Raw genomic sequence first — 22,799 nt, 5'->3', positions numbered from 1 at the left:
ATAATGATTAAGCATACATCATTTCCACAGAAAAGAATATTGAGTGTGTAATAAATGTTTCGATAAATCCTTATGTGCGCCTTATATTGGACATAAGAAATTGGAAAGGACAGACTAGTTTTATTTTAAGGGTTGTGCTTGCATAGGGGTGTTTGTAAATTTTTGGTAGAAGGGGAAAATAAAAATTTTTATTTCATTAAGAAAAAAAATTTTTTATTTCATGATTTTAATTTTTTTGGTAAATTGAAGCTTTTTAAAAAATGTTTTTGGCCACGCAGCACGGCACGTGGGATCTTAGTTCCTGGACCAGGGATCAAACCCGTCCTGCCTGCAGTGGAAGCTCAGAGTCTTAACCACTGGACCGCCAGGGAAGTCTGGTAAATTGAAACTTTCAGGAGGACAGTGATGAGAGAGAATTCCTCGTGTCTCCATCTCCCTCCCAACTCAGGAGATCACTGTTGTTTTGTTTTTTTGTTTCTCTCCCTGTAATTTATGGCCAAAGGGTAGAGCACATAGGACAGAATGAAAGGTGAAGTAGTTTTTCAATACAAGGCACAAATTACAGTAGAAAAGGAGCTACTTAGCCCGAAAAACTTCTAAATATACTAATGTTCTTGTTACCAGTATAACAAACTTTAAATCAGTGGTATCCTTAAAGGATTGCAAGGGAACCCTAGTAATTAAAAAGCACTGGAAGGAAATTTGGTATAACTCTGTGGCCATACAAAGTGGTTTTTGGTGAGATTATCTTGGTATGTTTGCTGGAGTAATAGTTCACCTGGTGTTTGTGTAGGCAAGACTTGTGTTGAGACTCGTGCCTCCTTTGACTCTATGGGCCTTCCTTTCTGCACATTAATTTTCCTGGAGGGCTTTGCAGTAGAAGGAGAGAGAAGGGGAAAAAAAAAGTGACCGTGTTGTAGAAAACATTTTTTAACAAATAGGCATATAGCATGAAGTCAAGAGCCTGTGTGTCGAAGACCTAGATGTGGTCCTAAGTCCTGTTGTCAGGATGATGATAGTTTCTCTGGACTAAACTTAAAAATTAGGAATCCTGGGGGGACCTGTCTCATAGTGGATGCTGAAGTTGAGAAAATCTTAATGAGGAGCATGATACCAATGGTATTTTACAAATGCAGGTGGTTAAGCTCTCAATATTCTAAAATCAAATATGATGCTTGGTCTATGAAGGTTTGTTATAAAATTTAATGTAGAGGTTACCCTCTTGTCAAGAAAGGAGACATGAAGCTCTGAAATGGACAGACTGAACCATACTTGATGGCCCCCACGTGGCTGTGGTTGCATTTGTCTTTTCTCAAAACTTGACATTTGACTTTGTTATTGGCTCTTTCAAGGAAAGTACAGTCCTAACACCCCCAAAACAATTTTAAATTTTAATATTAATCACAGATAACAGTGTTTTAATTAACATGTAGAAAAGTCATATTGGAAGAGCAAGGACTCTGGAGCCAGACTGCTGTGTTTGAATCCTGGCTCCCTCATTTATTATTTGTATGCATAATTCTCTGCCTCAGTTTTCTCAGCTGTAGAATTAAATTAATACGTTTCATTAGGTTGTAAGGATGAGTGAGTTAATATGTGTGAAGTGTTTAGTAGAGTACCTGGTATGTTGTAAGCACTATAGATAGAAGTGTTTGCTACTACTGTGCAGAGCTAATGATGACTATCTGATCTTTTTTCCTTAACTTGAATAACAATTCACATTATAATGGAAATAATACTATTGCTTATAAATGTGTTACTGAAATGTTACCAAATTACCAAAGTTCTAAGACATTAAGTAATCCTGGTAGAGGTTTAAATTTTTGTATTTAGGGTTTGTTTCTTAGTGGGAAGGGGGTTACACTCCTAATAAAATCACTTTTTTTTTTAATTTAATTTTTATTTTTGGCTGCGTTGGGTCTTGGTTGCTGCATGGGGGCTACTCTTCGTTGCGGTGCACGGGCTTATTGTGGTGGCTTCTCTTGTTGTGGAGCATGGCCTCTAGGCGCGTGGGCTTCAGTAGTTGTGGCACATGGGCTCAGTAGTTGTGGCTTGCAGGCTCTAGAGCACAGGCTCGGTAGTTGTGGTGCATGGGCTTAGCTGCTCCGCGGCACGTGGGATCTGCCCAGACCAGGGATCGAACCCGTGTCCCCTGCACTGGCAGGTGGATTCTCAACCACTGTGCCACCAGGGAAGCCCCACTCGTAATTCTTGATTAAGATTAATGAGGGATTCTTGGATCTGGGTCCTACCCCAGGCCTATCCAGGCCAAGGTATGTCTTGTTTTTTTGACAGACACCACACAGGTGATTCTGATGTGCATCCCTGGCTGAGCACCATGTTTTAGGTTAAATGTGAAAACGGTTGAATTTTTGAAATGAAGGCAAAAATTTATAAGTGGCAATTTTCTGAGCCCAATTATGAAGACTTAGGCATCAAACCAAAGTGAAAATGCATCCATTTAACGTAACAACTCATTTTTTTAAATACTTGTTTTTTCACAACAAAGGATGTGCATGTGCCATGCACGTGTGTTTCCATTACAATGCAGTTTTAATGCTCTGTATGCCTTTAAAATAGCAAGGGAAAACCATGAAGTGACAAAGGAAACTCAGTTTTGTAAGTTGTGTGGTGTCTGTAGATTGTGATTATATAAGGTGAAAAATACCACTTGCAAATTAAGCGAAGTATTAGAGTTTTGATTTGGCTTTTTGCCTCAACTGGGTATTAACTGAGATATAAAAGAAGGAAGAAAATGTATTAAACCCAACAAGGTTTTGTATTTGTTAAAATATTTAGAGAGTTCAATAAACATGTGCTGAATTGTATTAAGTATTTGTATTAAACTATGAAACAACCAGTTAGTATAAATGGTAATTTACAAGTTCAACAGTAAACGTAAACATTCTTTGTATCTAGGATTTTTGAGTTGCAAGTTAAACTGAATTTTTACTGCAGTGGAGAGGAAAAGCATAGCAGGTAAAATAACAGGTAATGCCATAGTTTAAACAAAACCAAAGCTATTGATTCCCCTTATACTATGATTTTTTTAAAAAAGCGTACCTGTATAGATGGGTATAGACGTATTCTTAAGAAACATCTCAAGAGGTTCAGAAACCCGTAATACTGACATTCTAAGAATTTGTTTTGGCCTAGCCAAAAGTAGTAAAACAAACAAACAAAAACAGATGAAGGTGCTATTCTGTGAGGGTCCTCGCTTGCCTTTTCTGCCATTCAGCTTAAGTATGTAAAGGTTCTTTTGTGGCCTTGAGTGGCGAAAAGCAGATCTGAGAATAATGCTGGGCTTGGGTTAGCTGACAGCTGAACTAACTAAAAATATCAAATTATGGCTACTTGTCATCTTTTAGTTCCCAGAAATAAAAACTGGCAATTTACTTCCACCAAGCACCTTACCAGTTCATTTTTACAAAACCAGTATGGACTTGTTACTGGAATTATTAAAATTGTAACTTGTTTCCCCAGTTAGTTTTTTTTAAGAGCACAGCTAAAGAAGCTATGGTTATTCTTATTGGGAGAAAAGGTTTGTTTTTTGTGTGAAGAGCTACTTCACACAAAAATCATGGTTATTATTTTGCTGGCTCATGATTTTCCTTTTTTGGTGAAACTGATGTGCTTTTGTTTTTTCTCCTTTCAAGCCCTGTACTCACTTTAGCAAGATGCAGTGAATTTCTGACCAGAGAAACAAAGAATTCAGGCTTGGAGGAAACACTTGACTCTACATCCTGGGAAAACTAGAGTTGAAGCCTGAGATCCGTAGCGAGGCTAGTCTTTAATAGATGGTAATTGTCCCAATTGTTAATTGCTCAGAAGTATGCAGGAAGGAGGAGTAAGTATCCCTTTGGTTCTTTTGCTCAGAATTTTTCCCTCCAAAATCCCTGTCAGGTTTAGTTGACCTAGCTTTCAGAGTGAGTGTGATGAAGCTGCTAATTTAGAAACAACTGACTTCTTAAATTTTTATTTCTTACATACATTTTAGAGAGATTTTATGGCTTTTATGTTTTTACAATGCTATTCTGTACCCTGGTGTGAAAATCTAAAATATCCCAGTTATTGTCCTACTAGTAAAGAGTAAAAGCATTTTTCCATAGCTAAGAGCTTGAAAAAATAGAAAATATTCCAAAATTATAGGAAGTTGGCAGTACTTTATAAGAGCTTCATTTAAGCCATTTCCCCTAATAATTACTATATAGAAAGGTAAAACAAACAACTGAAGCTGTCAGCCAGTACATCTATTTTGAACTACACTTAATATTTCCAAGAATCAGATGTATTCCAAAAGAAAACTAGTTTCCTGTTGGATCCGGTACCTAGGCCAATAAGATTTTTCTTCATGGTGAGGCCAGCACTAAAATATTAACTAGGACACTCAATTTATTATGCAATGGTTACTAACAGTGTATAACATACTCAAGCTCAGGCCCTTTCCTTTTTTTAGGAAGACCAGGTAATCACTAAAACCAATGATACATAAATCTTATAAAGGCTTTATTTAAAAATTTCTATAGGATGTCAAAATTTACTTCTTACAATGTATAACCTGCCACAGAATTTTGTGAAAATGAATCATTTTATTAATAGTTTTATTCTGCAAGACCCAGGGTCAGAATAACTAAAATTCAAGATTAAGGCTGCATTCATCGGAGGAAGTAGAGAAGTATAACACCTGTTAATTTCCTCCTGGCACTACATGCTCCTGGGCTGTGGTGGTGGCATGGATCCACATGTGTCCGCTTTTGTAAGTCTTTTTTTTTTCTTTTTTTATTCAAACAAAGTCAAAAATTATCATCCTCATTAGTTCACTCAGTCTACATATATCAGTTTTAATCCTTAACAGTCTTTCAAAATAGAGGTAGTATTTCTATCAACTTTCCAGGAGGAAACAAGTCTCCATGAAGAAATTTAGTATGTTGCCCAGGGTCCTTAGCGAATGTTAGAACTGCTATTTAAATGTAATCAAAATGCTTGTTCTTCCCCTATTATGCTCTTTTTGGAAGGGAGTGTGGAATTTTTGAGGTGGAAGGATAATAAAAGAAAAAGGGCAGCTAGTTGCTTCTTCAAGTGGAAGAAAACAAACCCTCAAAAAAACCCTTCCCCGAAAGGGTAGACCATTTCCTTGTGAGAAATGACCGGGGATGCAGTGTGGCTTTAGGTTAGAAGCCTTGCCTGAACAATCCTCATTGCCTTTTAAAATCCCTTCATAATGCTAAAAACTGTCATTGTTACGGCCCTAGAAAAGGCATTTCTGCTGGAGTTTCTCATACCTATTCTAATCAGAAACTAGAGTCGCAATGACTTCATCACAATCTTCTTTGGTAATAATATGCACAGAAATAGGATTTACCTGTACCTATTAATTTATCACTCAGACATTTTACATAGGGGGCAGTGTTAACTCAGGTTAGTAAGGACTAAATGGGAACTTCCAGATTGGTTTTCAATTTGAATAATAGTAGAGTCAAAGGGATTCCCTAAAAAGTTATTTGGAGAACAGATAATTAGAATGACAAATGGCTTTGTGTCCTACCTGAAGAAATTAAGATTATTGGGTACATTAAACCATCTGCAGTTAGGTTATGTGGAATTATCAGTCAAGAAGGCACCTGTTGTAAATTACTGAACAGGAAATGGCAATGATTAAACTGCCATTAATTCAGACCACTGAAGTGGTATAAACATAGACATTTAAGGAGATAGTTGCCTCAAGATATGCTCATTCATATTTTTTCCTTCATAGAGAAGGGCGGTACAAAAAGCACTCGTGTGTTCTTCATTCACAATTTTTATTTCTTGCAGTTAACTTTTTGTATCTTCAAAGTCCATTTGTCTTTAAAAAAAATTAATACTTATTCATCATACAATCCATCCCCCTCCCCCAAGGAAAACAAATTCAGGGAAGGAGTAATTTAGGGGGCAGTTGAAATAGGTACTATAGGTTCGTGACAAAGGCTTCCCAGCCCACCATCCTGTACATATACAACAAAATTGCAGCACCTCAAGTTCACCTAAATGAAGTCCCAAATTCCAGCCCTCGGCAAGTGATGCAAGTGAATGCCATGGGAATTACAAAATGGAAGCTCTGTCACTGGCTTCCATTTATTTTCCATGGTAGTTAGCAGAGTCTTCAAACTGTCTCCTTTGGGAAAGTCAAAAATAAGCAAACATATAGAGCAACATTTTGACCTGGCCAGGAGTAATTATAAATGAAACCAGAAATAATTTACCTGGGCCACAGAAATGAATTTCTTTTATCATGTTTTTCATTAAGTCCCCAGCACCTGAAGTAGCAAGTTCTAATAATGGGCTTCTAAAGGCATGCAGTTTTTCACACATCTACTTCAAAGAACTTCTTCCACTCAAACATACCACAGTCAAGGACAAAATATTTTTGGAGGCACGGGAAGAGCACAAGAACAAGTAAGTATATGATGAGGCCTTGTGTATGACCAAGATGGTTCACTTCATATATAGAAGCAGTGAGAGCTGTTAAAAGTGCTACTTACAAAGGATGGTCTAACATTACACACACAACTGCACTGCTAAATATGGTTGTCTTTATTTTCTTTTTCCTTGCCCAGCCCTATCTAAACAAAATAAAACTACAGGACTGAAATTAACCCATTAAAATCAGCAATAAGTTATGAAAATCATAAAGCTTTTTTTTTTCTTTTTTAAGTAATTAAGGGTAGTTAAATTATTTAAAGTACACAAAGTCCAAAGAGCCAGGGTAAGGTCTCCAAGGCTTCCTGGGGTAAGGGAGAGGGCCAGGGGAGAACCTGGGAGTTTGAAAGACAAAAAGGGAACACGTGACATCAAAGTGCAGGCTAGAATTTCACTTAAAATAACATTTCTGAAAATATTGACAAGAGCAACAATAGCACCTGCACAATGGGATTGTGAGGGAGAGAGACTGCCTGTAGGAAAACAGAAGCAAATCTTTACATTAAAATGAGACAAGTGCCGAACTTAACTATGTTAACTATGATAGTATGTCTACTATAGATATCAGATGGTTAAAAGATGGTAAAAGGTAATGATTCTAAAAGAAAACAAAAACAGCATTGACCTTTTTTCTGCTTAGCCCAGACCTCATTCATTTTGTGCACTATAAAGAGTGAGGTGTGAGGTGTTTTATCATTATCAAATGCTGCATCAAAATAGATGATTTTTTCCCATGTGTTTTTCACTATAAAAGACGTCTATGTTTTTTATGGACAAGCTTTAAAAAGATGTCATTTTGGTTTTCAACACATACAAACAGTTATCAAAATCTGAAATAAAAATGCTGCCATGGCTCAGACCTTGGCCTGCTAATCTGTGTGCACAACTCTTCTGGCCACGCAGACACAGAGGCACATGGAGCTTTTTCCTTCTGGCCCCTCTATCCGAACTCAGGCCCTGTGTGGTAGAGGGTGTCATGCACACAGACCCAAGGGCCTAAGGGCAGCTGACTGTAGAGCTGGCGGTTGGGTGCCCTAGTGCTAACAATGCTGGATAAGGTTAGCTTGCTTAGCATGGAATCCAACAGAAAGCTGAGCTGCATGATGATCCCTTTCAAAAGGCTTCATGGGAGTCTCTCCTTTTGCAGAGCATGAAATGAGCTTTTTTTTTTTTTTAAAAGAACTGATCATCCACAGGCTTCATGAGAAGCTGTCCCAGGCTTGAGTTTTAATAGTTCTTTAGCTATCCAAGATTAATGCCTGATTATCTTGTCATTACTATAGGTTTGATTTTTGTTTTTAGGACCAAAAAAGCTCAGGAAGTGTTCATAATCCCATCCTTAAATGTGTCTACTCAATCAATGTAGTATGAGCAAACTTGAAAAGAAAAAGAGGATGGAATCTCCAATGTCCTCTTTCAAGTCAACTAAATCAAATCGAGAAAATTTCACACGTTTTCTGCTGCCATTAGAAACTGATTTTCAGATATGAATATTAGAATATTTGTTCTGCTGAGGGAGTCTCTGCTCCACTTTTTGCTAAGTATTTGCTTAAACAGAGGTCTCTTGACCCTTCCATTCAAGTATAGTTTTGTTTAGCTTTAAAGAGGAGACTGCATCATGAACCCAATTTAAGAGATTGTTTGGATTGAACTGGCCCAGTGAATATTTTGCCCTGCACTGTTATGTCATGCTGGGTTCTAGGAAGTGAACGAAAGTTTGACACTGGCACTGGAGTAACCCTCGTCACTCCCAATACTCTGCAGGCTGCTGTGGTCATCAATGTCACTGATGCTGGTGGTACTGATATTGTCCACTTCTCCATGGGAGAACTCTGTGCTTTCAACATCCACTTCAATCTCCTCTGCCAAAGGGAAAAAAGGAAGAATGTTAGTAATCTAGTATACGTGTGCCTTCAAGAACAGGGGGGCATGAGGAAAAGAAACTACTTTTTGTAGTATAAACTGTTATACAAACTATTATCAGTGATCTCTGAAGAACAGAAGGACCCAAAGATTAAGAGACACAGGGATATATTTTACAAGGGAAATGTCTGTTATACAGTGGTGGTCTCAATTTAAGCAGCAAGTTTACTAAAGCCTTTGACACCAGTCCGTCTAGACCTTCCACCAAAAGCACTTGACCTATTTGGGAATTAGTGCTTAATATTAAAAGATCCCAACCCCTAGTGGTTTAACAACATTTGTTTTGCATTAAACTAGAAACTAATTCTCAGTGATCTTTATTAAGCAGAGTTGCCTTAAAGGGGGAAAAAAGCATAAACTGAATACAGGTGAACTAGAAAATGTATCCATCCGGGCCTTTGGTGGTATTATTTTACAGATAGTTCTAGGTATTATTTTACAGATAGACTTCTAGGATTCATCATAAAGATCTCTGACTATTCAGTAACCAAAATTAGCCAGTCATTATAAAGTGGACTCTGAGAGATTTGTCTTCAATTAAATTCTCTTGCATCAAATATAGCTTGAAATGAGGGCATGAGTCTTAAAAGTCTCTGGATTATAGTGAGATCTATAGTAAAGATTACAGTAAAGGCATTTTATTTAATACTGGTGGTATTTAACTTTACTTCAAAAACCAAACATGATTAAAAAAAATCTAAATACATATATGACCCAGCTATGTATAGATATTTTAATTGTTAAATACTACATATACAATCACCAATAATATATAAAAAGCAATACACATTTTTTTTTTAAAGGCAGTTGAAAGACCACTTCCTCCCATAACAGACAGGATGAACTCAATATTCTTCAATTCTCTTAAAACAAACTCAAAGCCTGATGTTTCACATTTGGCACTGATTTTAGCTATTCACACTGATCACACAATCAATCACTTTAGGAAACACAGATTCTAGCTGAGCGCAAGAAGACAGAGTAAGTTATTTTAAAGAGCATAATTTTCAAAAGGGCTTGTTGCTTCTAAAAGTTTTAGCAATCTGTTTTTTTTGGTTTTTTTTTTTTTTGCGGTACGCCGGCCTCTCACTGTTGTGGCCGCTCCGGACGCGCAGGCTCCGCGGCCATGGCTCACGGGCCCAGCCGCTCCGCAGCAAGTGGGATCTTCCCGGACCGGGGCACGAACCTGTGTCCCCTGCATCGGCAGGCGGACTCTCAACCACTGCGCCACCAGGGAAGCCCTAGCAATCTGTTTTTACAATGCAGGCAGTTGTCCAAACAGGCTGTACAAATAATCCTATGAATTCATAACTATTTGTTTCATATCCATAATGCTTCACAGGCTATTTAGTGTTTCCCAGTATCACAGAACACTCATCCAACCTACATTTGGGAAACAAAATCAAGACACCCTATCCAACAGAGCATGCTGAACTCAAAACAAAATAAAATGAGAGACTGTTCTAGCCAAATGGACTAGAGATGTTACTAAAAAAGTTCTTATAACTCTGGGAAAGAGAGCTGCCAGAGAAGAACAAGAATGGTACTTGGTAAGGTACTTGCACTTTGGGAATACTAAAAAAATGAGAACATTTATAATGATGAAAACATACCCTCTCTCTGCAATTTGGAGGTGGGGTGGGTACAAGGAGGTACCCACTTTTTGGTTATTTGAGGGTAACCAAAAAAGTTGATGAGGAAATATTCTTCTTTAAAGAAGAAAAAGTTAATAAACACAAGAAGAATGATAGAATTAGAAAATCACTATTTTGTAACAACTAATGAAATATTGATTGAGCAACAATCATCAATGACCGTTAAAACTATTAAGTGAAAGGTTGATAAATCCGCATAAAACATGACATCACCTGAACCCACTGACCAATGTTATCACTATCATGGGACAATCAAAAATAACACTGATGCAACAGGAAGTACACAGCGCCATGAAGTATTCTTGCCTCAAAAAAGAACATGAATTAAATCAGGCCTCTAGATCTACCAACCAGTTTACAAGAAATATGAGGGACAGAACATGTTAAATGCCACCACGAGGATTCATTCAGCCAAATCTAGAATGTGGGAAACTCTATAAGAAAAATGGCCCAGTTTCCCAGGTTCTACAAGAAATAATTGGCACTGAAAAAAAAAGTGGGAAAGGGAAAACTATTATAGATTAGAAGTACAGTTGACCCTTGAACAACTCAGGGGGTTAGGGATGCCAACTCTCCACACAGTCAAAAATCTGAGTCTAGCCTTACAGTCAGCCCTCCCTATCTGCAGATTCAACCAATCATGGATCATGTAGGTGCTGTAGCACATATTTATTGAAATATATCGACACCTAAGTGCACCTGTGCAGTTCAAACTTGTGTTCAAGGGCCAACCATACCTTAAAAAGTACAAACAAATGTAATGTAGACTTTGTTTGGGTTCTAATTCAAACATACCAGGGCTTGCCTGGTGGCACAGTGGTTGAGAGTCTGCCTGCCGATGCAGGGGACACGGGTTCGTGCCCTGGTATGGGGAGATCCCACATGCCGCGGAGCGGCTAGGCCCGTGAGCCATGGCTGCTGAGCCTGTGCGTCCCGAGCCTGCGCTCCGCAACGGGAGAGGCCACAACAGTGAGAGGCCCGCGTACCGCAAAAAAAAAAAAAAAAATTAACATCACCAGTAATAAAACATATCAACATAATGTATCTTCCTGATACTATGAATTGAGAAGGGCACAACATCACTTCTGTGATATTTCTTCCCCCAAATGTATAATACCTCAATCTAATGAAAAACATCAGACAAACCCAAATTGAGGAACACTGCATAAAATAACTGACCAATATTCTTCAAATGTGTCATGGTCATGAAAGAAAGACTGAAGAAATATCTCATGCAATGTAGGATACTGCACTGGATCCTGGATCAGACAAAGGACATTATTGGGGAAAGTGGTGAAATTTGAATAAGGTTTATAGATTAATTAATAGTATTGCATGAATGTTAATTTCCTGGTTTCAATAACTATTATGGTTACATAAGATACTAACATTAGGGGAACCTGGGTGAAGGGTATATGAGAACTCAACAATTTTCTACAGAAAACTTACAACTTTTAAGTCTAAAATTGTTTCAAAGTGGAAAATTTTCAATATACATATAATCAAGAAAAAAAATTCTATAATTCATACAGGCATTGCTAGACAATGTTGTGACTACATAAAATCTAGAATGCTACATTCAATGTTGGCAAAAAAGGAAGCAAATACAATGCCACCCAACCTCCCCTCTCTAAATTCAGATACAGGGATGCTAGTGTTTCATTAGCAAAGAAGCTCACTGCCTACCTCGCTCTGAATCAGAACGATCTGAAGAAATAGTTGATCCAATGCTGTCCATTCGTATTCGTTCCATCTCTTGAGGACCCTGCAGCTGTTCCAGTCGCCGCTTTAAAAATCTCTGTTCTCGTTCCAAATTCTCTAGCTGGTGCTGGCTCTTCCTTTCAGCTTCTTCAAGTTTCTAAAATGATAAAGTGATATTTAAGTTTGTGTGAGGTACAGTACAAACAATAAAACTGATTCCTACCTAACATCTCAAAAGATTTCTTCTTTGACAGAGAAAACATGAATGACTATACATGTGTGTGTATACATAAAAACATACGTAAGTATATATTTTTTAAACATGAAAAATAGTTATTTCTTCACTTTGTGTGTGTGTGTGTGTGTGTGTGTGTGTGTGTAATGAGTGCTACATTACTAGAACAGTATAGAATTCTCAAAGTCTGTCAAGTTACCACCACAAAAGAGAAACTTGCTCTGCCATATAGTTTGATGGAAAATTACTGAGAGACACAGCCAAATGAAGTCATCTCCACCAGAGGGCACAACTGCCTTCCTTCAGGGTATCAGCAGAGTAATTGTTATTTTCCTAGTATTCTCAGCTCTTCAAATGACCACGCTGTCAAAACAATTTAATGTAATCAGGTTATGTTGCTCCCATCAGATTAGCTGATAAGTTTTCAGAAAATTTCTCTTGAGGTCAGTTATTAAAGGAGGTCACTGTGCTAGCTGATATATATGAATAGGAATCATTGCTAAAAAGAGAGCAGGACTGAGAATCATGTGAAAATATGACAAAAAATTCCTACCTTGATGTGTGCTTTGGCTTTGTTGAGCAAACCAAGTGTTGTGTGCCTGGTGCAATCTGGTCCTAGTGGAATCAGAACTTTTAAGCGTTCTAAACACAGGCGAAGATGAGCTCGTCTAAGAAAGACAAAAAAGTCCAATCAGTACAGCCTGAATATTCCACTAAAAACATCCTAAAGCCTATTTTAAGACAAATAAGAATTTGCACATTATTCAGTCTATAACCATGTTACGCCCCTAATTCTTCAGTTTCAACAAAGTATCTGCATGCAAGTGAAGGTGTGCCTACAGGTTTTCAGTTTCTGACATTTCTGTGGTACTCTGAAAACATCGGTCACTTCAGATTATTATCCCCAATGGTTATCTCTGTCAGAGGTGATTTAATTTTAACCTGCCCCATAAACTGTCTCAACTGTATTAATGTGGAAGTAGGAAAACATATTTGGGCAACTGTATTTGATTTTGAATGTGTAAAACCACAGGCTAGAATAGAGGTTTTCAGCTTCAGAGCACCCCAAAATGCTCACAAATTTCCATTTCTTCCCTTCCACCTTTCATTCACACACACACACCCCTCTCCACAACTGTAGCCATCCTACAGTGTTTATGTTATTATGTATTAGGCTGAACCATACAAAATTTCTGATATTCAACCATTTCTCACTTATAAAAATGGCAACTTCATATGATCCAACACAATAGAAACAGTAAAATTCTGTGGCCAGTGAGGATAGGGTTAGGCAAAATATATGGCCCTGAGATCAATTCTAGCCACTGAAACAACAACCCATAAAATAGTCCCCTGCTTCCTAATATCTAAGTGTACCAGCTATCATTAGCTTTTCATTTTTATTTCTGTCTCCCTCTTCCCTCTTACTACCCCTTACCCACCACCTCCAATTTTCTACACATGGAAAAAAGCCATGACAGAATTCTTCACTAAAAGTCACTGTATTCTTTAATACACCCATCCTATGGGCAAGTTAGGGAAATTTTCTCTGTAAATGCTAGTAGAGAGCCTCATGAATTTATATTCCCTATACCCTACAGGAACTATGATTACCATGATGAGAGTTCTGGGTACATAATTTCACCCTGAAACAATACTAGTTCATATATCTGGTCCTGTGCTTCATAAAGTATAACGTAATTAATCACTTAATAATATATCTGAAAAGAAAATCCACAGATGTGCTCTTAGATTAGCTCTATTCTGTAAAGAGCCATATTGAACATTTAGCAACTGTTTCAACTGTCCCACAAACAAAACACATCCTCCATTTTTTCCTCAAAGAGGGCCAAAACGGTCTACTAGCTCAACCACCGACCTATGCTTTCTTTGCCTTAATACATAAGAAATAATGTCAAGAGACATTCTCAAATGCTAGCAATTTCAAAGAGGGATATGATAAGGCAGCCAATTATGTCATTGACAAGTAAGGATGATTAAGGGTAGTGAGGTCAGAAATCTGGCAGATGAATTGTCAAGATTCTTCCAGTATCCACTAGCCCAGCTAGTTAAAGGTCTGCTAGCATTTCCATTCCAAATCTCTTTATTGAGTTCAACAACTAAAATCTAGTAATTGGCTCCAGGCTGAAACGTGACATACCTAATGTGGATAAGGAAAAAATTTTTTTAAACTTGCCCTAAATTAAAGGATTATCAATGGATTCCCCTTAATGAGATTTAACAATTTTAAAGTCACTCTCCTCCCCTGCTATGCTTCCCAAAATCATAGAACCTTTAGTAGAATTTTCCTTTTTAATTGGAAAATCTCTTAGGTGAGGACTCTCACATGATCACAGAGTGCTCTTGCTGAACAGACTAAAACTAAACAAAATAAAGTCCACATTAAAAAGTGCCTTTGAGATTGGTTCAAGATGGCAGAGCAGAAGGACGTGCTGTCACTCCCTCTTGGGAGAGCACCGGAATCACAACTAACTGCTGAACAATCATCGACAGGAAGACACTGGAACTCACCAAAAAAGATACCCCACATCCAAAGATTAAGGAGAAGCCACAATGAGATGATAGGAGGGGCACAATCACAATAAAATCAAATCCCATAACTGCCGGGTGGGTGACTCCAAACTGGAGAACACTTACACCACAGAAGTCCACCCACTGGAGTGAAGGTTCTGAGCCCCACGTCAGGCTTCCCAGCCTGGGGGTCCAGCAATGGGAGGAGGAATTCCTAGAGAATCAGACTTTGAAGGCTAGCGGGATTTGATTGCAGGACTTTGACAGGACTGGGGGAAACAGAGACTCCACTCTTGGAGGGCACACACAAAGTAGTATGCACATTGGGACCCAGGGGAAGGAGCAGGGACCCCATAGGAGACTGAACCAGACCTACCTGCTAGTGTTGGAGGGTCTCCTGTAGATGCAGGGGGTGGCTGTGTCTCACCATGAGGACAAGGACACTGGCAGAAGTTCTGGGAAGTACTCCTTGGCATGAGCCCTCCCAGAGTCCACCATTAGCCCCACCTAAGAGCCCAGGGAGGCTCCAGTGTTGGGTCACCTCAGGCCAAAGAACCAACAGGAAGGGAACCCAGCACCACCCACCAGCAGAAAAGTAGATTAAAGTTTTACTGAGCGCTGCCCACCAGATCAACAGCCAGCTCTACCCACCACCAGTCCCTCCCATCAGGAAACTTGCGCAAGCCTCTTAGATAGCCTCATCCACCAGAGGGCAGACAGCAGAAGCAAGAAGAAATACAATCCTGCAGCCTGTGGAACAAAAACCGCATTCACAGAAAGACAGACAAGATGAAAAGGCAGAGGATTAGGTACCAGATGAAGGAACAAGATAAAACCCCTGAAAAACAACTAAATGAAGTGGAGATAGGCAACCTTCCAGAAAAAGAATTCAGAATAATGATAGTGAAGATGATCCAGGACCTCAGAAAAACAATGGAGGCAAAGATCAAGTAGATGCAAGAAATGTTTAACAAAGTCCTAGAAGAATTAAAGAACAAACAAACAGAGATGAACAATACAATAACTGAAATGAAAAATACACTAGAAGGAATCAATAGCAGAATAACTGAGGCAGAAGAACGGATAAATGACCTGGAAGACAGAATGGTGGAATTCACTGCTGCGGAACAGAATAAAGAAAAAAGAATGAAAAGACACGAAGACAGCCTAAGAGACCTCTGGGACAACATGAAACATAATAACATTCGCATTATCGGGGTCCCAGAAGGAGAAGAGAGAGAGAAGGGACCAGAGAAAATATTTGAAGAGATTATAGTCGAAAACTTCCCTAACATGGGAAAGGAAATAGCCACCCAAGTCCAGGAAGTGCAGCGAGTCCCATACAGGATAAACCCAAGGAGAAACACGCTGAGACACACATAATCAAACTGGCAAAAATTAAAGACAAAGAAAAATTATTGAAAGCAGCAAGGGAAAAACGACAAATAACATACAAGGGAACTCCCATAAGGTTAACAGCTGATTTCTCAGCAGAAACTCTACGAGCCAGAAGGGAGTAGCATGACATATTTAAAGTGATGAAAGGGAAGAACCTACAACCAAGATTACTCTACCCTGCAAGGATCTCATTCACATTTGATGGAGAAATCAAAAGCTTTACAGACAAGCAAAAGCTAAGAGAATTCAGCAACACCAAAATCAGCTTTACAACAAATGCTAAAGGAACTTCTCTAAGTGGGACACACAAGAGAAGAAAAGGACCTACAAAAACAAACCCAAAACAATTAATAAAATGGTAACAGGAACATACATATCGATAATTACCTTAAATGTGAATGGATTACATGCTCCAACCAAAAGACACAGGCTCGCTGAATGGATACAAAAATAAGACCCGTATATATGCTGTCTACAAGAGACCCACTTCAGACCTAGGGACACATACAGACTGAAAGTGAGGGGATGGAAAAAGATATTCCATGCAAATGGAAATCAAAATAAAGCCAGAGTAGCACTACTCATATTAGATAAAATAGACTTTAAAATAAAGAATGTTACAAGAGACAAGGTAGGACACTCAAGGGATCAATTCAAGAAGGTATAACAATTATAAATATATATGCTGCCAACATAGGAGCACCTCAATACATAAGGCAATTGCTAACAGCTATAAAAGAGGAAATCGACAGTAACACAATAATAGTGGGGGACTTTAACACCTCACTTACACCAATGGACAGATCATCCAAACGGAAAATTACTAAGGAAACACAAGCTTTAAATGACACAATAGACCAGATAGATTTAATTGATATTTATAGGACATTCCATCCAAAAAGAGCAGATTACACTCTTCTCAAGTGCACACACAACATTCTCCAGGATAGATCACATCTTGAATCACAAATCAAGGCTCAGTAAATTTAAGAAAATTGAAATCATATCAAGCATCTTTTCTGACCACAACGCTATGAGATCAGAAATCAATTACAGGGAAAAAAATGTAAAAAACACAAACACCTGGAGGCTAAACAATACATTACTAAATAACCGAGAGATCACTGAAGAAATCAAAGAGGAAATCAAAAAATACCTAGAGACAAATGACAATGAAAACATGATGATCCAGAACTGATGGGATGCAGAAAAAGCTGTTCTAAGAGGGAAGTTTATAGCAATACAAGCCTACCTCAAGAAACAAGAAAGATCTCAAATAAACAATCTAACGTTACACCTAAAGGAACTAGAGAAAGAAGAACAAACAAAACCCAAAGTTAGTACAAGGAAAGAAATCATAAAGAGCAGAAATAAATGAAATAGAAACAGAGGAAATAACAGCAAAGATCAATACAACTAAAAGCTGGTTCTTTGAGAAGATAAACAAAATTGATAAACCATTAGCCAGGCTCATCAAGAAAAAGAGGGAGAGGACTCAAATCAATAAAATTAGAAATGAAAAAGGAGAAGTCGCCACTGACACCACAGAAATACAAAGCATCCTAAGAGACTACTACAAGCAACTCTATGCCAATAAAACCTGGAAGAGGGGGCTTCCCTGGTGGCGCAGTGGTTGAGAGTCTGCCTGCCGATGCAGGGCACATGGGTTCGTGCCCTGGTCCAGGAAGATCCCACATGCCGCGGAGCGGCTGGGCCCGTGAGCCATGGCCATTGAGCCTGCGCGTCCGGAGCCTGTGCTCTGCAACGGGAGAGGCCACGACAGTGAGAGGCCCGTGTAATGCAAAAACAAACAAACAAACAAAAAAAAACCTGGAAGACGTGAACAAATTCTTAGAAAGGTATAAGCTTCCAAGACTGAACCGGGAAGAAATAGAAGATATGAACAGACCAATCACAAGTAATGAAATTGAAACTGTGATTAAAAATCTTCCAACAAACAAAAGTCCAGGAACAGATGGCTTCACAGGTGAATTCTATCAAACATTTAGAGAAGCGCTAACACCCATCCTTCTCAAACTCTTCCAGAAAATTACAGAGGAAGGAACACTCCCAAACTCATTCTATGAGGCCACCATCACCCTGATACCAAAACCAAAGATACGACAAACACAGAAAATTATAGACCAATATAACTGATGAATATAGATGCAAAAATCCTCAATAAAATACTGGCAAGCAGAATCCAACAACATAATAAAAGGATCATACACCATGATCAAGTGGGATTTATCCCAGGGATGCAAGAATTCTTCAATATATGCAAATCAATCAATGTGATACACCATATTAACAAATTGAAGAAGAAAAACCCTATGATCACCTCAATAGATTCAGAAAAAGCTTTTGTCAAAATTCAACACCATTTATGACAAAAACTCTCCAGAAAGGGGGCACAGAGGGAAACTACCTCAACATAATAAAGGCCATATATGACAAACCCACAGCAAACATCATTCTCAATGGAGAAAAACTGAAAGCATTTCCTCTAAGATCAGGAACAAGACAAGGATGTCCACTCTCACCACTATTATTCAACATAGTTTTGGAAGTCCTAGCCATGGCAATCAGAGAAGAAAAAGAAATAGAAGGAATCCAAATCGGAAAAGAAGAAGTAAAACTGTCATTGTTCGCAGATGACATGATACTATATAGAGAATTCTAAAGATGCTACCAGAAAACTACTAGAGCTAATCAATGACTTTTGTAAAGTTGCAGGATACAAAATTAATGCACAGAAATCTCTGGCATTCTTTTACACTAATGATGAAAAATCTGAAAGAGAAATTAAAGAAACACTCCCATTTACCACTGCAACAAAAAGAATAAAATACCTAGGAATAAACCTACCTATGGAGACAAAAGACCTGTATGCAGAAAATGCTAAGACACTGATGAAAGAAATTAAAGATGATACAAATAGATGGACAGATATATCATGTTCTTGGATTGGAAGAATCAATATTGTGAAAATGACTATACTACCCAAAGCAATCCACAGATTCAATGCAATTCCTATCAAATTACCAATGGCATTTTTTACAGAACTAGAACAAAAAATTTTAAAATTTATATGGAGACACAAAAGACCCCGAACAGCCAAAGCAGTCTTGAGGGAAAAAAACGGAGCTGGAGGAATCAGACTTCCTGACTTCAGACTATACTACAAAACTACAGTAATCAAGACAACATGGTACTGGCACAAAAACAGAGATATAGATCAATGGAACAGGCTAGAAAGCCCAGAGATAAACCCACGCACCTATGGTCAACTAATCTATGACAAAGGAGGCAAGGATATACAATGGATAAAAAACAGTCTCTTCAATAAGTGGTGCTGGGAAAACTGGACAGCTACATTAAAGAATGAAATTAGAACACTCCCTAACACCATATACAAAAATAAACTCAAAATGGATTAGAGACCTAAATGTAAGACCGGACACTATAAAACTCTTAGAGGAAAACACAGGAAGAACACTCTTTGACATAAATCACAGCCAGATCTTTTTTGATCCACCTCCTAGAGTAATGGAAATAAAAACAAAAATAAACGGGATCTAATGAAACTTAAAAGCTTTTGCAAAGCAAAGGAAACTACAAGCAAGACAAAAAGGCAACCCTCAGAATGGGAGAAAATATTTGCAAATGAATCAACAGACAAAGGATTAATCTCCAAAATATATAAACAGCTCATGCAGCTCAATATTAAAAAAACAAACAACGCAATCCAAAAATAGGCAGAAGACCTAAATAGACATTTCTCCAAAGAAGACATACAGATGGCCAAGAAGCACATGAAAACCTGCTCAACATCACTAATTATTAGAGAAATGCAAATCAAAACTACAATGAGGTATCACCTCACAACAGTTACAATGGGCATTATCAGAAAATCTACAAACAACAAATGCTGGACAGGGTGTGGAGAAAAGGGAACCCTCTTGCACTGTTGGTGGGAATGTAAATTGATACAGCCACTATGGAGAACAGTATGGAGGTTCCTTAAAAAACTAAAAATAGAGTTACCATATGACCCAGCAGTCCCACTACTGGGCATATACCCAGAGAAAACCATAATTCAAAAAGACATGCACCCCAATGTTCACTGCAGCACTATTTACAATAGCCAGGTCATGGAAGCAACCTAAATGCCCATTGACAGACAAATGGATAAAGAAGATGTGGTACATATATACAATGGAATATTACTCAGCCATAAAAAGGAATGAAATCAGGTCATTTGTAGAGACATGGATGAATCTAGGGACTGTCATACAGAGTGAAGTAAGTCAGAAAGAGAAAAACAAATATCGTATATTAACGCATATATGTGGAACCTAGAAAAATGGCACAGATGAACCGGTTTTCAGGGCAGAAATTGAGACACAGATGTAAAGAACAAATGTATGGACACCAAGGGCGGAAAGTGGCGGGGGTGATGGTGGTGTGATGAATTGAGAGATTGGGACTGACATATATACACTAATAGGTATAAAATGGATAACTAATAAGAACCTGCTGTATAAAAAAATAAATAAAATTCAAAAAAAAAAGTGCCTTTAAACTCTTCATTAGGATTATTATACCATATGCCTAACAACTGAACTCATGTGAGATGACTGGAGGGTGGAGAGAGACTGGTGGTTCTCTTGCAATAATTAGAGGCTCCCAAGGGAGCTCTGAATTCAATCATCTAAAAAAGTTAACAAAGCAACTAACTAGTAAAGTTAACAAGTATTTTGCCACAGGAATAACTTGTCAATTTTGTTTAAATTATTTAACCCCAGAAATTCAGTGCATATATAGGAACTTTTACTTTTAGCTTAAGAAACTTCAAAATGACTCCTTACTATAGTTTCATATCAAGAAAAAAAATGGGTGGGTCAATTTTCTGTTTTGTGAGATCTAAGTTAAAGTCATATTAACATCTAAGCAGAATTTGCAGCAACATGGATGCAACTAGAGATTATCATACTAAGTGAAGTAAGTCAGAGAAAGACAAATATCATATGATATCACTTATGTGTGGAATCTAAAATATGGCACAAATGAACATATCTACAAAACAGAAACAGACTCACAGACACAGAGGTCAAACTTGTGATTGCCAAAGGGGAGGTGGGAAGGGAGAGGGATGGACTGACAGTTTGGGGTTGGTAGATGCAAACTATTACATTTAGAATGGATAAACAACAAGGTCCTACTGTATAACACAGGGAACTATATCCAATTTCCTGGGATAAACCATAATGGAAAAGAATATAAAAAAAGGAGTGTGTGTGTGTGTGTGTGTGTGTATGTGTGTATACACACACATACATATATATATATGGATAACTGAGTCACTTTGCTGTACAGCAGAGACTGGCACAACATTGTAAATCAACTATACTTCAATAAAAAAAAGATGAAAAAATAAAACTACGCTTTAATGTGAAAAAAAGAAACATACAATCTAGGCATAAATCAATTAACAAGGGACTTCCCTGGTGGCACAGTGGTTAAGAGTCGGCCTGCCAATGCAGGGGACACGGGTTTGATCCCTGGTCCAGGAAGATCCCACGTGCCATGGAGCAACTAGGCCCGAGTGCCACAACTGCTGAGCCTGTGCTCTAGAGCCTGCAAGCCATGACTGCTGAGCCCACCTGCCACAACTACTGAAGCCCGTGTGCCGCAACTGCTGAGCCTGCGTGCTGCAACTGCTGAGGCCTGTGTGCTGCAACTGCTGAAGCCCACACGCCTAGAGCCCGTGCTCCGCAACAAGAGAAGCCACCGCAACGAGAAGCCACTGCAATGAGAAGTCCATGCACTGCAACAAAGAGTAGTCCCCGCCTGCCTCAACTAGAGAGAGCCCGTGCACAGCAATGAAGACCACCACCTCCCCAAAAAAAGCAGCCAAAAAAAAAAAGAGAAGAAATCAACTAACAATATTAAAATGTCTGTTTTCTCTTTTTAAAAAATCATTCAGTTGTATATTTCATGACTTTGTGTACTCAGCAATGATGTTCCAGACACTTGTTTGAGTGGGAGAAGTAAAAAAACGTATATTTTAAGAGTTTATAATCTAGACTACAGAACGAAATATTTTGTTTCATTTGGTTCACAATGAAATGAGTCATACAGGTATCAAGGGCAACAGAATCTGAATAAAAGGAGAGATTGTAATTGGAGAAGGCAGCCTTATAAAAGAGGTTGAAACTTGACTTTGAACTTGAGGGATGCTTAATTTGTTTATGAATAAAGCAAGGATTTTCAAGGTAATTAAAAGAGTAAAGGATTCAAAGTTCAAATATTGGAACCAAGTTTAAACCAAAAATTAAAAATAGTTATTTTCGTTCAAGAGAAAACAACTGAATTGGAATTCTATAAGGAAATATCAGCCAAGTTCAGCAGCCTGGTGATCTACAATAGCACTGTCAAATCAGGAGCTACCCAGGCCAAAGGAGTCAAGGTGTAAGTAATGCCTAAATGAACAGGGAAGGCAGACTGCTCCTCTAAAATATTTCTTTTTATTGGCCACTACTGAACATTTCTTCAGTCAAGTCAATTTTTTTAACCATTTTTAAAAATTGAAGTATAGTTAATTTACAATGTGTTAGTTTCAGGTGTACAACAAAGTGATTTGGTTATACATACATTTTTTTTTCAGATTTTTTTCCATTATAGGCTATTACAAGATACTGACTATAATACCCTGTGCTATACCATAGGTCCTTGTTGTTTATTTTATATATAGTAGCGTGTATATGTTAATCCCAAACTCCTAATTTATCTCCCCCACCCCTATCCTGCTATTCCCTTTGGTAAGCATAAGTTTGTTTTCTATGTCTGTGAGTCTACTTCTGTTTTCTAAATAAGTTCACTTGTATCATTTT

General features: G+C 38.1%; 1 protein-coding gene across 2 annotated transcripts in view; it reads right to left on the bottom strand.

Annotated features, from left to right (window-relative positions):
- Window positions 1-5,784: 5,784 nt before the first annotated feature.
- MXI1 (MAX interactor 1, dimerization protein) overlaps window positions 5,785-22,799 on the bottom strand; it is a 98,793-nt gene continuing 81,778 nt past the window's right edge. For both annotated transcript variants that reach the window (XM_004265855.4, XM_004265856.4), the window contains exons 4-6: window positions 12,527-12,641; window positions 11,724-11,895; window positions 5,785-8,321 (exon numbers count right to left, since the gene is read on the bottom strand). In XM_004265855.4, coding sequence (XP_004265903.1) covers window positions 8,158-8,321; window positions 11,724-11,895; window positions 12,527-12,641 — 451 coding nt within the window. In that variant the 3' untranslated portion in view covers window positions 5,785-8,157. The remainder of the gene's footprint in view (window positions 8,322-11,723; window positions 11,896-12,526; window positions 12,642-22,799) is intronic.

This window comes from Orcinus orca, chromosome 14 (genome assembly GCF_937001465.1).
Source record: "Orcinus orca chromosome 14, mOrcOrc1.1, whole genome shotgun sequence".
NCBI classification, from domain to species: domain Eukaryota; kingdom Metazoa; phylum Chordata; class Mammalia; order Artiodactyla; family Delphinidae; genus Orcinus; species Orcinus orca.
The sequence above is the reverse complement of the archived record's forward strand: the minus strand, read 5'-3'. Positions and strand labels throughout refer to the sequence as shown.